The following is a 15,714-nucleotide window of genomic DNA, read 5'->3' as shown; positions in this document are numbered from 1 at the left end:
AACTTTAAAAAATTAGCCAGATATGGTGGTGCACACCTGTAGTCCCAGCTACTCAGGAGGCTGAGGCAGGAGGATTACTTGAACCCAGGAGTTTGAGGCTTCAGTGAGCCATGGTCGCACCACTGCACTTCAGCCTGAGTGACAAAGGGACCCTGTCTCTAAAAAAAGAGTAAGAAAATAAAGAAAATGGTTTTTTTGGGTTACTTCCTCAAAGAAGGTCCAGTGAGCACCCTGAATATGCGCCTTCTGAAACTGTACCTTTTTCACATTCAGAAACAGTAGAACCTATGCAACTAATGCAAATGCTAAATTATTTCCCATTTATAGGATACTGCTTTACAAAACCAGAACTGATCTTCACATTGGAGCAAGGAGAAGATCCGTGGTTATTAGAGGAGGAGAAAGGATTTCTAAGCAGGAACTCCCCAGGTGAGTTACTGAATTCAATGAGCCTTGAAGGACTCACACAACCCAGCATATAGTCATAATAATGGTTAAATTGTATACAGTGAAAAGATACAAAGAAAAATCAGCAAACATAAAAGGTACATGGGGCAAAGTTCATAGGAAACAAACCGTAAGCTTCTGAGAGTTCATACAGTTCCCCAAGCACAGTTCCCTAAGCAAGGAATTGCGAAAACCCATGTAAATGTTGTGTACCCAGAATTGGTGCCCAGGATTTTTATTGCGGGCTAACAATGTAGACACCCTCTGTCTAGCATGTGCCAAAAATCCAGACTTTGAGGTGGAAAACCGGTGTTCTCTATCATATTGTTTGTACAGGGCTGGCACAGTGAGCTCCTCAGCAGTTATGGGAATCTTGTTTCTAGATGCCAGCCAAAGGCAAACCTAATAAGAAAGTCTTTCTAAGAGTAGCAGTCTCAGGCCTACTGTTTCAACTCTTGTCTATACAAAACCTATGCAAATCCCTGGCATAACATAGAATAAGACAAACATATTTACCCTATCAACGAATGTAAGTGGATTAAATGCACCTATTAAGAGAAAATTCTATTGGATTTTGTTTAAGAGGTATATTTAAAAAATAATTGGAGAAGTTCAAAATACAGTTATGAATTGCTAAGGCAATAAACTACAATAATTCAGGTTTTATTTGCTTTAAATTCCTACTGCTATTGCATAATCTTGGAATACTTTATCCTATACTTTATCTCTTCTTTTTGTGAACTCAATAACTAACACTAAAGTTAAATTCAGGTCAAAAAATAGAGAAAAGAAAGGGCATTTTGATAATGCTAAAGTAGTTTAAAAGGATATGTTAAAAGTAGACAACTTTAAAATATATTTAAGAGTTTTGAATATTTGTGCACTATATTAGCGGGTTTCATAAAACAAAAAACCGCAAGTGTTCTGAGGAAATACGGAAACATATAGGTAGCGTAGCCTTTAATTTACCTTTTTGATTTCATACCGGAACCAGAGGATCACAACTGAGATCCTAGACTAGTGCTCAGCAAATGGGGACACAGGGAAAATTCTACCTGCTCCCTATTTCGGTCAGGAAAGATTTTTCTAGAACACAGCCATAGCTGTTCATTTACATGCTAATGCTGCGAGGTAGAAATGAGTAGCTGCAACAGAGACCACGTGATGAGCCCAGCGGAGAACATTTACCCTCTGGCCTTTTCAGAAAAAGTTTACTGACTCCTGCTCTAGAAGTTATAAATAACATATTTTATAAAAATGAATCTGATGTGTCTTTCAAAACTCTACTCTGTTAACAAAGAATGAACCCATTTTAAAATGACCATGGGACACTGACAAAATATAAAAGTAGTTTGTGCAAACATCAATAAATTCCACAAAGTAAGGATAGTATTGTCCAGTAAAACTATAAATTGCAAACAATGTGAGAAGAATTAAAGTCTGTCTGTCTTAAAATCAATAAGGACTATATATCTTTAAAAACATATTTAATCAAAGAGTAAATGAAAATCAAAATTGTCCAATATCCAGAAAATTTCAAAGGTAAAAAACATGCATATTAGAACCTTTGGGATATAGATAAAGCAGTGCTTAGAAAAAACTTTTAGTCTTATATTAGTCTCATATACTTGTTTTTTAAAGTGAGAACGTTTTCAAAGAAAACTAAGCAAAGCAAAAGATGTAATAAAAATAAGACCATATCAGTGTAAATTTTAAAGCCAAAAGTGGCTCTTGTAATAAAAATGACTGAATAAAATAGATAATCTCAATTAGAAAAAGGGGGAAAGCACTATTACTCACTTAAAGTTTTGATTTAAATTCCTACTTCTGTGGTATAGTTTGAAATCCTTTAGTGTATGCCTTATCTCTTCTTTTTGTAAACTCCTAATCTACTTGATAGATGTGTTTAAAAAAAATGAAACACTGTGCCAGAGAGCACATAGTTATTGAATGAGCTCCATTCCTACCTGGATTATAATCCACTAAAAACAATGGTCTCTGCTTTACTCTTCTATATATTGAGTCCATGCAATATAACATGTAAGTATTTTTAATAATATTGTGTATTAACTTCAAAGCCACTTGGGAGAGGTATTTCTTATTGATTCATTCAAAAAACATTATCCCTAAATGCAAACACCCAAGTCAAATTTCTGAGACTTTTGAATAATCAGGTGTAGGTTAGCATTGGGTCTGAGCACTTGTGTAGGAAAGAGGAGGTAATTTTGAGGCACACTGCTTTTTAAGAGTCACTGTCTTCATTTATATTACAGAGAGGTAAAAGCATATCAGAATGAAGGTTATATTTTGTAAAGGAGAACAAAGCTGCATAAAATAATGCTATTGATTAAAAAGTGAACTATTATTTTACGTACAACTAAGCAAGAGAAAATGCCATTTAACTGTGCACGAGAAGTAAGTTTTAAAATACTCCCTAATTTGAATGATGGTAACTTTCTTAAAAAATAATGAGTGTCAGATATATGAGTACTATCCATATATCCCTTGTTAAAATGAATAATATAGACAGTAACTACTTTCAGATTGTAAATAAATGTTCCTTACATTTGTGGGAAGACACAAGAAGCCTTTTGTGTGTATGTAATTTGGGAAATGCTTTGCGTTGCCTGAAGGGCATCTAGAATCTACATAGGTCTAAGGCTAAAAAGCAGAGTGACTCAGAGAAAGAATAGAAGACTGTTGCTGACAATATACTATTTACTGGTGATATCCTGTCAAGACTAGAGCAGAAAAGACTGTGGGCTATTGCAGTGACAGCTAGAACATGTAATGGGCCTGCAGTTAGTGTAAACCCTTCTTTTCCTGAGTATCTCTTAGGGCACTAAGGCAGTGTATTTAAAGCCTGGGGCTGACATTTTTGCATGGAATGTGGGTAGCAGTAAGGCAATAGCAGTCACATATACACAAGAAATTTATGATAAATAAATATAAAGGATACGTGTAAAGTTTTTAAGTCCAGGTTAAAATGTATGATCCTTAAGGTTCTCACAGTCAATAAAAACTAGTAATGTTAAACAGTAGATTGAAAACAGAATTAAGGATGGGACAAAGGCAAGGCTGGTTTTAGGGAAAAGAGTGAGCAAACTGAAAAGACAAAAGATTTGATGATCTAAAAAGATTCGCTATTGACCAGGTGCAGTGGCTCATGCCTGTAATCCTAGCACTTAGGGAGGCCGAGACAGGTGGATCACCTGAGATCAAGAGTTTGAGAGCAGCCTGGCCAACATGGCAAAACCTTATATCTACTAAAAATACAAAAATTAGCCAGGCATGGTGGCACATGCCTGTAATCCCAGCTACTCAGGAGGCTGAGACAGGAGAATCACTTGAACCCAGGAGGCAGAAGTTGCATTGAGCCAAGATCTCACCACTATACTCCAACCTGGGTGACAGTGAGACTCCATCTCAAAAAAAAAAAAAAAAAGATTTGCTATTGAACAACCCTGATACAATAAACCAAGTCACCAGAGCTAGGGCAGAGCAGTGAATCCAATCTAGGTGGAAAAATGACTTTAACTCCCATCAATTTTACATTTCTACTTACACATTTGTGTTCCTTTGATGATAATACAGACAGAATTAAAATGTGGTCTACAGTAGTATTTCTTTCAACATAAGGAAATTGGTGCCATTATAAATTTATTTTGTGATACGTAGAAAGGAAATTGAGCTCCAACTGGACTATTGTAGGCTAATGATTATTCTACCATTGTAATGTGTGTTTGCATAAGAATCTAGACTAGCATTACTCCCTAAGGCAAACCCTGTCTCAGATAAAACCACTAATCAATCCATTGATTTTTGTTGTTATCTACTTCATTTTGGTAATCTTTTTTTATTCATCCCATTCTCTGATTTTCCTGTTCCCAGGATCCAATACTCTTACATATACACCATTTTCAGTCTTTTTGTTGATTTATATCCTCTTCTCTATTCAGTTTTGAAATTTTTATTTTAAGATGCCAAATACAGACGTATATTCATTTCCCATTTCTTTTTCTACTACAAAAAAAATTTAAGCTAAAAAGGGAATATAGGGAATATACTTGAAATTACTTTATTGTTGAGAAACTGAGCCAGAAACTCAGGAATCAAATACATAATAAGGCATATATATACATATATGTCCCATTCCATAAGAAATGTGTTAAATATCATAAAGTTTGTTTAATTTTATCATTTTTAGAAGACTCCCAACCTGATGAAATCTCAGAGAAGAGCCCAGAAACTCAAGGCAAACATTTCTGGCAAGTTTTATTCACCAATAAATTATTGACTACAGAGCAAGAAATTTCAGGAAAACCACATAATCGGGACATAAACATTTTTCCTGCAAGAATGATGCCTTGTAAATGTGGCACTGTGGGGTCTGCTTACCAGGGTCTCATCCCGATGGCCCCACACTGTCAGTATTCAAAAGAAAAGGCTCATGAGCATAATGTATGTGACAAATGTCTCATCAGTATTAAGGATGGCAGAACTAACACTCAAGAGAAATCTTTTGCTTATAGTAAAAGTGTGAAAACCCTCAGTCATAAGGAGGACGTTATTCAATATCAGACAATTCATACTTTGGGGCAAGATTTTGAATATAATGGAAGTAGAAAAGCTTTTCTTAAAAAGGCTGCCCTTGTTACATCTGAAAGTACCTACCCAAAAGGAAAATCTTACAATTTCAATAAATTTGGGGAAAACAAATATGATAAATCAACCTTTATTATTCCTCAGAACATTCATCCAGAGAAGAGTCACGATGAGTTTAATGATACTGAAAATTGTTTCTGTAGGATCACTCACAAAACTCCAACAGGAGGGAAATCTTTCAGCCAAAAGTCACATATTAGAGAATGTCATAGAGTTCATATAGGGATGAAACCCTTTGAATATGGAAAAAGTTTCAACCATAGTTCAATCCTCCCAGTGCATCAGAGAACTCATGCAACAGATAAATACTCTGATTATAACCCATGTACAGAGACGTTCAGCTACCAGTCAACTCTCAGTGTACATCCGAAGGTTCACATAAGGGAAAAACCCTGTGAGTATAATGAATGTGGAAAATCCTGCTCTATTAATTCACGCTTGATTTGGCCTCAGAAAAGTCACACAGGGGAGAAACCTTATGAATGTCGTGAATGCGGGAAAGCCTTCAGTGAGAAGTCACGCCTAAGAAAACATCAGAGAACTCACACAGGAGAGAAACCGTATCAGTGTGATGGATGTGAGAAAGCTTTCAGTGCAAAGTCAGGCCTAAGAATACACCAGAGAACCCACACAGGGGAGAAACCATTCGAATGTCCTGAATGTGGGAAATCTTTTAACTATAAGTCAATCCTCATAGTGCATCAGAGAACTCACACAGGGGAGAAACCTTTTGAATGTAATGAATGTGGGAAATCTTTCAGCCATATGTCAGGCCTAAGGAATCATCGAAGAACTCACACAGGGGAAAGACCATATAAATGTGATGAATGTGGGAAAGCTTTCAAACTGAAGTCAGGCCTGAGGAAACATCATAGAACACACACAGGGGAGAAGCCCTACACATGTAATCAGTGTGGAAAAGCTTTCGGTCAGAAATCACAACTCAGAGGACATCATAGAATTCACACAGGGGAAAAACCCTATACATGTAATCATTGTGGGGAAGCTTTCAGTCAGAAATCAAACCTCAGAGTACATCACAGAACTCATACTGGGGAGAAACCCTATCAGTGTGAGGAGTGTGGAAAAACTTTCAGGCAGAAATCAAATCTCAGAGGGCATCAGAGAACTCACACTGGGGAGAAGCCCTATGAATGTGATGAATGTGGAAAAGCTTTCAGTGAGAAGTCGGTCCTAAGAAAACATGAGCGAACTCATACTGGGGAGAAACCATATAATTGTAATCAGTGTGGGGAAGCTTTCAGTCAGAAATCCAATCTCAGAGTACATCAGAGAACTCACACAGGGGAGAAACCCTATAAATGTGATAAATGTGGAAAAACTTTCAGTCAAAAATCAAGCCTTAGAGAACATCAGAAAGCCCACCCAGGGGATTAGACATATGCATATAAAGAACATGAAAAAACTCTGAGCTGGAAATCAAACCTCACAATACATAAATGAACACACAGGAGAGAATGGTTAACATAGCACTGGAATTTCCTCTACAATTTCAGCCTCCACCAAATGTCAAAGAATAGAAGATGAATTGTTGAAATGTATTTTATATGGGCATTCTTTCAGCCAGAGCACAGACTTCCATGGATATTACAGAACTCACCCAGCAAAGAAACCCTATAAAGATAATGAATATAGAAAATACTCATGTGAACTCACTTCTCAGAAAACTCATGCTGCAGAAGAGCTCTGAGAAAGTAATAAAAATGTGACAACTTTGTGCCGACAATCAAAACTCTTTCATCATCAATCACACAATGACAAAAGCTAGAATATAATAAGTGTGTGATAAACTTTAATGAAAAGTCAGTACCGCAGAAAATACATTCAAGAGAGAGACCTCATAGTATATTAAACAAGAAATGAAGTTAATGGACGTGGGAAATTCTTCTGCCATGTCGACCCTCATTTTAACCTACACAGAGGTAATCCCTATATGTCACATAATAACTATTGAAACGTTCACTAGTAATCATTTTCACTTCTCTCTCATGCCACGCCTGGCCTAAATTTCTCAACTGCTCTGTCATATAAATGGGGTCATATTGTTACCCTCTAGCTAGTGGAATATGGGGGTCCGTGACAGGTCTTAAGTACATCAGCAAAATTCTCAATATTTTCTTCTATCCCTCATTAGAATGGAATGGAGGAAAACCTTGGGACTCAGGCTCTGATGATAGAAAATACAAGATGGTAGGAACCAAGGTCAGAGAAGGACCCTGTGGCATGGAGTTTTCTCCTCCACGTACACAGTTGGACTTTCTGCAGTGAGGAAATAAATGTGTTCTCTGCTGAACTTCTAAAGGGTTGGGTATACTTGATACTGACAGAAACTCAACAACCCTCACATAATAAAACTCACAAGTATGATTTTTCAGGACATCTGAACTCAGTGTATGTCAGAAAAGTCACATAGGACAAACCTCAGACAGCATCCTGAATGACCATTGCTTTTATTCCCAAGTCTTCCTCATCGGACAGGTAATATCCTAAGAAATCTGACATTTTAACAAATTTAGGAAATTCTTCACACACACGCACACACGCACGCGCACACACCCAGAATCTCATTAAATATTTGATAATTTAATTTTGAATGTGTGAAATTTTCAACAAATTATCATATTTTATATCAGAGCCTGTTACAAGGGGAAAAATCTATCAGTTTAAGAAAGGTAAGTAATAGCCTTTATCTAGATATTGCAATATCAGAACTGTTTCATATATAATATCAAAACTTTTAATGAAATGTAACATTGATTAATAGACATTCAGTATAATAAAAAGCTTAAAAAGAACAAGAAATAAATTGCATAAACTGAAAAGCAGTGTTGCAAATATGTGAGTGTTTTGTGAGTTATTGATTGTTTATGTATGTATATGTGCATGGTACTTACCAGGTGTTTGTTTTATATGTTTCTTAGACCTCAACATTGCTATAAGAGAATTGTGTTCCCCTTGCTTTATAACTACTTTGACATCAACTACACTTTGCCACATGAATATTAATAACCTTTTATGGAAAATATCTGATACCACATTCCCTTTCTCCTGCTGCCTTCTAACATGTCTGTGTAGTAAAGGCCATTGTTACTAAACTGCCTCTTTTCAAGGAAGCCAGTGTCAACCAATAAATTTCTCTCTCTCTTTGTGTGTCTCTCACACACAAATACACAAGCAAGTATATATATATCTTCAACATCACTGATTCTTTCCTAGCAGTGTTGAGTACAATAATGGACACTTGGGAGGCAATCTTTATTTATGGTACTGTATTTTTCATTTTTAGCAGTTTAATTTTGTTACAGTTTTTATCTCTCCGTCACAGTTACCTACCTGATACTTCATGTTGTCTAGTTTTCCCACTGGAGTCACTTTCTATGGCATTTGGCATTCTTTCTCTCAGTTAAACAACTGCTTGGATCTTTGTTTCTCTCTACAACCACCTAGTTTTCCAGATAGCTTTTTTGCTCTGTGGCCTCAGACATCTGGTGCATTGAAGAAAAGTTAAAGCCTTCCCAACTGTTTTCTTGTTTCATGGATAGAGAGCAGTGCTCTTGCCTGCTCTCTATTTCTCTGAGTTGTAACTAAATGTCATCAGTTGTTTTTTGACAAATGTTTCAGGGTAATTTGATGGAAAAATGATCATTGTTTTAAAAAATGATGCTAAGATAATTGTATTACTCCATTCTCACACTAGTAAGAAGAAAATCCCAAGACTGGGTAATTTGTAAAGGAAAGAGGTTTAATTGACTCTCAGTTCTGCATTGCTGGGGAGGCCTCAGAAAACATAAGATCATGGCAGAAGGCAAAGAAGCAGGCACGTTTTTTACAGGGCAGCACAGTGAGTGCAGCAGGGCAAATGCCAGATGCTGTAAAACCAACAGATCTCATGAGAGTCAGTCACTGTCGCAAGAACAGCATGGGGAAAACTGCCCCCCATGATCCAGTGACCTCCAGCTGGTCCCACCCATAACACGTGGGGATTATGGGGATTACAATTCAAGATGAGGTTTTGGGTGGAGACACAGGCAAACTGTATCAATAATGATACTTGTAAATGCAACTTGATCTTTACACCATAATTTAAAACTTACTCAAAATCACAGAACCAAACAAAATCACTAAAAGTACAAAATTTATGATACAAAACAAAAGAAACTGACTGGATATGGTGGCTTGCCTGTGTAATCCCAGCACTTTGGGAGGCCAAGGCAGGAGGATTGCTTGAAGCCAGGAGTTCAAGACCACCCTGCACAACATGAGACCCTATCTCTACAAAAAATGAAATTAACCAAGCATAGTGGCATGTGCCTGTAGTCCTAGTCCTAACTCCTTGGGAGGCTGAGGTGGGAGGATTGCTTGTGCCCAGGAGTTTGAGGCTGTGGTGAGCTGTGATCCTGCCACTGTACTCCAGCCTGGGTAACAGAGCAAGACTCTGTCTCTTAAAAAAAAAAAAAAAAAAAAAGTTTATAATACAGAAAATGCAGTTATAATGGACCAAAAAAAGGAAAACATTAAAATAGATATTTCACTGAAGATATATAGTTGGCCAATAAATACCAGAAAGAGTGTCCAAAGCTGTGGTCAGCAAGAAAGTGCATGTTCATGTGATAGCAATACAAATCCATATTGTAGTTCCTTATAAAGATAACAGTACCTTACCTACAACCAGCAATTTTCATTCTAGGCATTTACCCCAGAGAAACACAAAGAATTATATGCAGATAGGGGCGTGCCCAAGATGGCCAAATAGGAACAGCTCCAGCCTCCAGCTCCCAGAGTGAGCAACACAGAAGACGGTTGATTTCTGCATTTTCAGCTGAGGTACCAGGTTCATCTCATTGGGGTGTGTCGGACAGTTGGCGCTGGTCTGCAGCCCAACTAGCAAGAGCTGAAGCAGGGCGAGGCATCGCCTCACCTGGGAAGCAGAAGGGGAAAGGGAATTCCTTTTCCTAGCCAAAGGAAATTGAGACACAACACCTGGAAAATCTGGTAACTCCCACCCTAATACTGCACTTTACCAAGGGTCTTAGCAAACGGCACACCGGGAGATTATATCCCACACCTGGGCCAGAGGGTCCCACGCCCACGGAGCCTCCCTCATTGCTAGCACAGCAGTCTGAGATCTAACTGCAAGGCAGCAGCGAGGCTGGGGGAGGGGCACCCACCATTGCTGAGGTTTAAGTAGGTAAAAAAAAGCCACCGGGAAGCTCGAATTGGGTGGAGCCTACCACAGCTCAAGGAGGCCGGCCTGCCTCTGTAGTCTCCTCCTCTGGGGACAGGGCATAGCTAAACAAAAAGCAGCAGAAACCTTGGCAGAGGTAAATGCCTCTGTCTGACAGCTTTGAAGAGAGCAGTGGATCTCCTAGCACAGAGGTTGAGATCTGAGAATGGACAGACTGCCTGCTCAAGTGGGTCTCTGACCCCTGAGTAGCCAAACTGGGAGACATCCCCCACTAGGTGCAGACCGACACCTCACACCTCACACAGCAGGGTACACCCCTGAGACAAAGCTTCCAGAGCAAGAATCAGACAGCAACACTTGCTGTTCAGCAGTATTCTATCTTCTGCAGCCTCCGCTGCTGATACCCAGGCAAACAGGGTCTGGGGTGAACCTCAAGCAAACTCCAACAGACCTACAGCTGAGGGTCCTGACTGTTAGAAGGAAAACTAACAAACAGAAAGCACACCCACACTAAAACCCCATCAGTATGTCACCATCATAAAAGGCCAAAGAAAAAAACCACAAATATGGGGAAAAACCAGTGCAGAAAAGCTGGAAATTCAAAAAATCAGAGCACATCTCCCCCTCCAAAGGGACACAGCTCATCGCCAGCAATGGAACAAAGCTGGATGAAGAAAGACTTTAACGAATTGAGAGAAGAAGGCTTCAGTCGATCAAACTTCTCAGAGCTGAAGGAGAAACTACGTAACCAGCACAAAGAAACTAAAAACCTTGAAAAAAGAATGGATGCATGGATAACTAGAATAATCAATGCAGAGATCTTAAAAGAACTGATAGAGATGAAAACCATAACACGAGAACTACGTGACAAATGCACAAGCTTCAGTAACCCACTCGACCAACTGGAAGAAAGAGTATCACCGATGAGGATCAAATGAATGAAATGAAGCGAGAAGAGAAGTCTAAAGAAAAAAGAAGAAAAAGAAATGAACAAAGTTTTCAAGAAGTATGGGATTATGTAGAAAGACCAAATCTACGTCTGATAGGGGTGCCTGAAAGTGAGGGGGAAAATGGAACCAAGTTGGAAAACACTCTTTAGGATATCATCCAGGAGAACTTCCCCAACCTAGTAAGGCAGGCCAACATTCAAATTCAGGAAATACAGAGAACGCCACAAAGGTACTCCTCGAGAGAGCAACTCCAAGACACATAATTGTGAGATTCATCAAAGTTGAAATGAAGGAAAAAATCTTAAGGGCAGCCAGAGAGAAAGGTCGGGTTACCCACAAAGGGAAGCCCATCAGACTAACAGCAGATCTCTCAGCAGAAACTCTCCAAGCCAGAAGAGAGTGGGGGCCAATATTCAACATTCTTAAAGAAAAGAATTTTCAACCCAGAATTTCATATCTAGCCAAACTAAGTTTCATAAGTAAAGGAGAAATAAAATCCTTTACAGACAAGCAAATGCTTAGAGATTTTGTCACCACCAGGCCTGCCCTACAAGAGATCCTGAAGAAAGCACTAAACGTGGAACAGAACAACAGGTACTAGCCATTGCAAAAACATGTCCAAATGTAAAGTCCATCAATGCTAGGAAGAAACTGCATCAACTAGTGAGCAAAATAACCAGCTAATATAATGACAGGATCAAGTTCACACATAACAATATGAACCTCAAATGTAAATGGACTAAATGGCCTAAATAAAAGACACAGTCTGGCAAATTGGATAAAGAGTCAAGACCCATCAGTTTGCTGTATTCAGGAGCCCCATCTCACATGCAGAGAGACACATAGGCTCAAAATAAGGGGATGGAGGAAGATCTACCAAGCAAATGGAAAAAAAAAAAAAAAAAAAAAAAAACGGGTTGCAATCCTAGTCTCTGATAAAACAGACTTTAAACCATCAAAGATCAAAAGAGCCAAGACCATTACATAATGGTAAAGGGATCAATTCATCAGGAAGAGCTAACTATCCTAAATATATGCACCCAATACAGGAGCACCCAGATTCATAAAGCAAGTCCTTAGAGACTTACAAAGAGACTTAGACTCCCATACAATAATAATGGGAGACTTTAACACCCCACTGTCAACATTAGACAGATCAATGAGACAGAAAGTTAAGGATATCCAGGAATTGAACTGAGCTCTGCATCAAGCAGACCTAATAGACATCTACAGAACTCTCCACCCCAAAGCAACAGAATATACATTCTTCTCAGCACCACGTCACACTTATTCCAAAACTGACCACATAGTTGGAAGTAAAGCACTCCTCAGCAAATGTAAAAGAACAGAAATTATAACAAACTGTGTCTCAGGCCACAGTGCAATCAAATTAGAACTCAGGACTAAGTAACTCAATCAAAACCGCTCAACTACATGGAAACTGAGCAACCTGCTCCTGAATAACTACTGGGTACATAACAAAATGAAGGCAGAAATAAAGATGTTCTTTGAAACCAATGAGAACAAAGATACAACATACCAGACTGTCTGGGACACATTTAAAGTAGTGTGTAGAGGGAAATTTATAGCACTAAATGCCCACAAGAGAAAGCAGGAAAGATCTAAAATTGACACCCTAGCATCACAATTGAAAGAACTAGAGAAGCAAGAGCAAATACATTCAAAACCTAGCAGAAGGCAAAAAATAGTTAACTAAGCAGAACTGAAGGAGATAGAGACATTAAAAACCCTCCAAAACATCAATGAATCCAGGAGCTGGTTTTTTGAAAATATCAACAAAATTGATAGACCACTATCAAGACTAATAAAAGAAAAGAATCAAATAGATGCAATAAAAAATGAAAAAGGAGATATCACCATCGACCCCACAGAAATACAAACTACCATCAGAGAATACTATAAACACCTCTACGCAAATAAACTAGAAAACCTAGAAGAAATGGATAATTTCCTGGACACTTACACTCTCCCAAGACTAAACCAGGAAGAAGTTGAATCCCTGAATAGACCAATAGCAGGCTCTGAAATTGAGGCAATAATTAATAGCCTACCAACCAAAAAAAGTCCAGGACCAGACAGATTCACAGCTGAATTCTACCAGAGGTACAAGGAGGAGCTAGTACCATTCCTTCTGAAACTATTGCAATCAATAGAAAAAGAGGGAATCCTCCCTAACTCATTTTACGAGGCCAACATCATCCTGATACGAAAGCCTGACAGAGATACAACAAAAAAAGAGAATTTTAGACCAATATCCCTGATGAGCATCGATGCAAAAGTCCTCAATAAAATACTGGCAAACCGAATCCAGCAGCACATCCAAAAGCTTATCAACCACGATCAAGTGGGCTTCATCCCTGGGATTCAAGCCTGGTTCAACATATGCAAATCAATAAATGTAATCCAGTATATAAACAGAACCAAAGACAAAAGCCACATGATTATCTCAATAGATGCAGAAAAGGCCTTTGACAAAATTCAACAGCCCTTCATGCTAAAAACTCAATAAATTCGGTATTGATGGAACGTATCTCAAAATAATAAGAGCTATTTATGACAAACCCACAGCCAATATCATACTGAATGGGCAAAAACTGGAAAAATTCCCTTTGAAAACTGGCACAAGACAGGGATGCCCTCTCTCACCACTCCTATTCAACATAGTGTTGGAAGTTCTGGCTAGGGCAATCAGGCAAGAGAAAGAAATCAAGGATATTCAGTTAGGAAAAGAAGAAGTCAAATTGTCCCTGTTTGCAGATGACATGATTGTATATTTAGAAAACCCCATTGTCTCAGCCCAAAATCTCCTTAAGCTGATAAGCAACTTCAGCAAAGTCTCAGGATACAAAATCAATGTGCAAAAATTACAAGCATTCCTATACACTAGTAACAGACAGAGAGCCAAATCATGAATGAACTCCCATTCACAATAGCTTCAAAGAGAATAAAATACCTAGGAATCCAACTTTCAAGGGATGTAAAGGACCTCTTCAAGGAGAACTACAAACCACTGCTCAGTGAAATAAAAGAGGATACAAACAAATGGAAGAATATACCATGCTCATGGATAGGAGGAATCAATATTGTGAAAATGGCCATACTGCCCAAGGTAATTTACAGATTCAATGCCATCCCCATTAAACTAGCAATGACTTTCTTCACAGAATTGGAAAAAACTGCTTTAAAGTTCATATGGAACCAAAAATAACCCCACATTGCCAAGACAATCCTAAGCCAAAAGAACAAAGCTGGAGGCATCACACTACCTGACTTCAAACTATACTACAAGGCTACAGTAACCAAAATAGCATGGTACTGGTACCAAAACAGATATAGACCAATGGAACAGAACAGAGCCCTCAGAAATAATACCACACATCTACAGCCATCTGATCTTCGACAAACCTGACAAAAACAAGAAATGGGGAAAGGATTCCCTATTTAATAAATGGTGCTGGGAAAATTGGCTAGCCATAAGTAGAAAGCTGAAACTGGATCCTTTCCTTACTCCTTATATGAAAATCAATTCAAGATGGATTAGAGATTTAAATGTTAGACCTAAAACCATAAAAACCCTAGAAGAAAACCTAGGTAATACCACTCAAGACATAGGCATGGGCAAGGACTTCATGTCTAAAACACCAAAAGCAATGGCAACAAAAGCCAAAATTGATAAATGGGATCTAATTACACTAAAGAGCTTCTGCACAGCAAAAGAAAATACCATCAGAGTGAACAGGCAACCTACAGAATGGGAGAAAATTTTTGCAATCTACTCATCTGACAAAGGGCTAATATCCAGAACCTATAAAGAACTCAATCAATCAAATTTACAAGAAACAACCCCATCCAAAAATGGGCAAAGGATATGAACAGACACTTCTCAAAAGGACATTCATACAGCCAACGGACACATGAAAAAATGCTCATCATCACTCGCCATCAGAGAAATGCAAATCAAAACCACAATGAGATACCATCTCACACCAGTTAGAATGGCAATCATTAAAAAATCAGAAAACAGGTGCTGGAGAGGATGTGGAGAAATAGGAACACTTGTACACTGTTGGTGGGACTGTAAACTAGTTCAACCATTGTGGAAAATAGTGTGGCAATTCCTCAAGGATCTAGAACTAGAAATACCATTTGACCTAGCCATCCTACTACTGGGGATATACCCAAAGGATTGTAAGTCATGCTGCTATAAAGACACATGCACACGTATGTTTATTGTGGCACTATTCACAATAGCAAAGACTTGGAATCAACCCAGATGCCCATCAATGACAGACTGGATTAAGAAAATGTGGCACATATACACCATGGAATACTATGCAGCCATAAAAAAGGATGAGTTCGTGTCCTTTGTAGGGACATGGATGCAGCTGGAAACCATCATTCACAGCAAACTATCGCAAGGACGGA

General features: G+C 38.4%; 1 protein-coding gene across 1 annotated transcript; it reads left to right on the top strand.

The window, feature by feature from the left end:
- Positions 1-327: 327 nt before the first annotated feature.
- Positions 328-9,361, top strand: LOC111531261 (zinc finger protein 782; the record flags this gene model as incomplete). Its single annotated transcript, XM_026453464.2, has 2 exons — positions 328-429; positions 4,655-9,361. Coding segments are annotated over 2 exons (1,958 nt in total), but the record flags the coding sequence as incomplete, so codon positions are not given.
- Between the last annotated feature and the right edge of the window lie 6,353 nt (positions 9,362-15,714).

Source organism: Piliocolobus tephrosceles, unplaced genomic scaffold (genome assembly GCF_002776525.5).
Source record: "Piliocolobus tephrosceles isolate RC106 unplaced genomic scaffold, ASM277652v3 unscaffolded_43897, whole genome shotgun sequence".
NCBI classification, from domain to species: Eukaryota; Metazoa; Chordata; class Mammalia; order Primates; family Cercopithecidae; genus Piliocolobus; species Piliocolobus tephrosceles.
The sequence above is the reverse complement of the archived record's forward strand: the minus strand, read 5'-3'. Positions and strand labels throughout refer to the sequence as shown.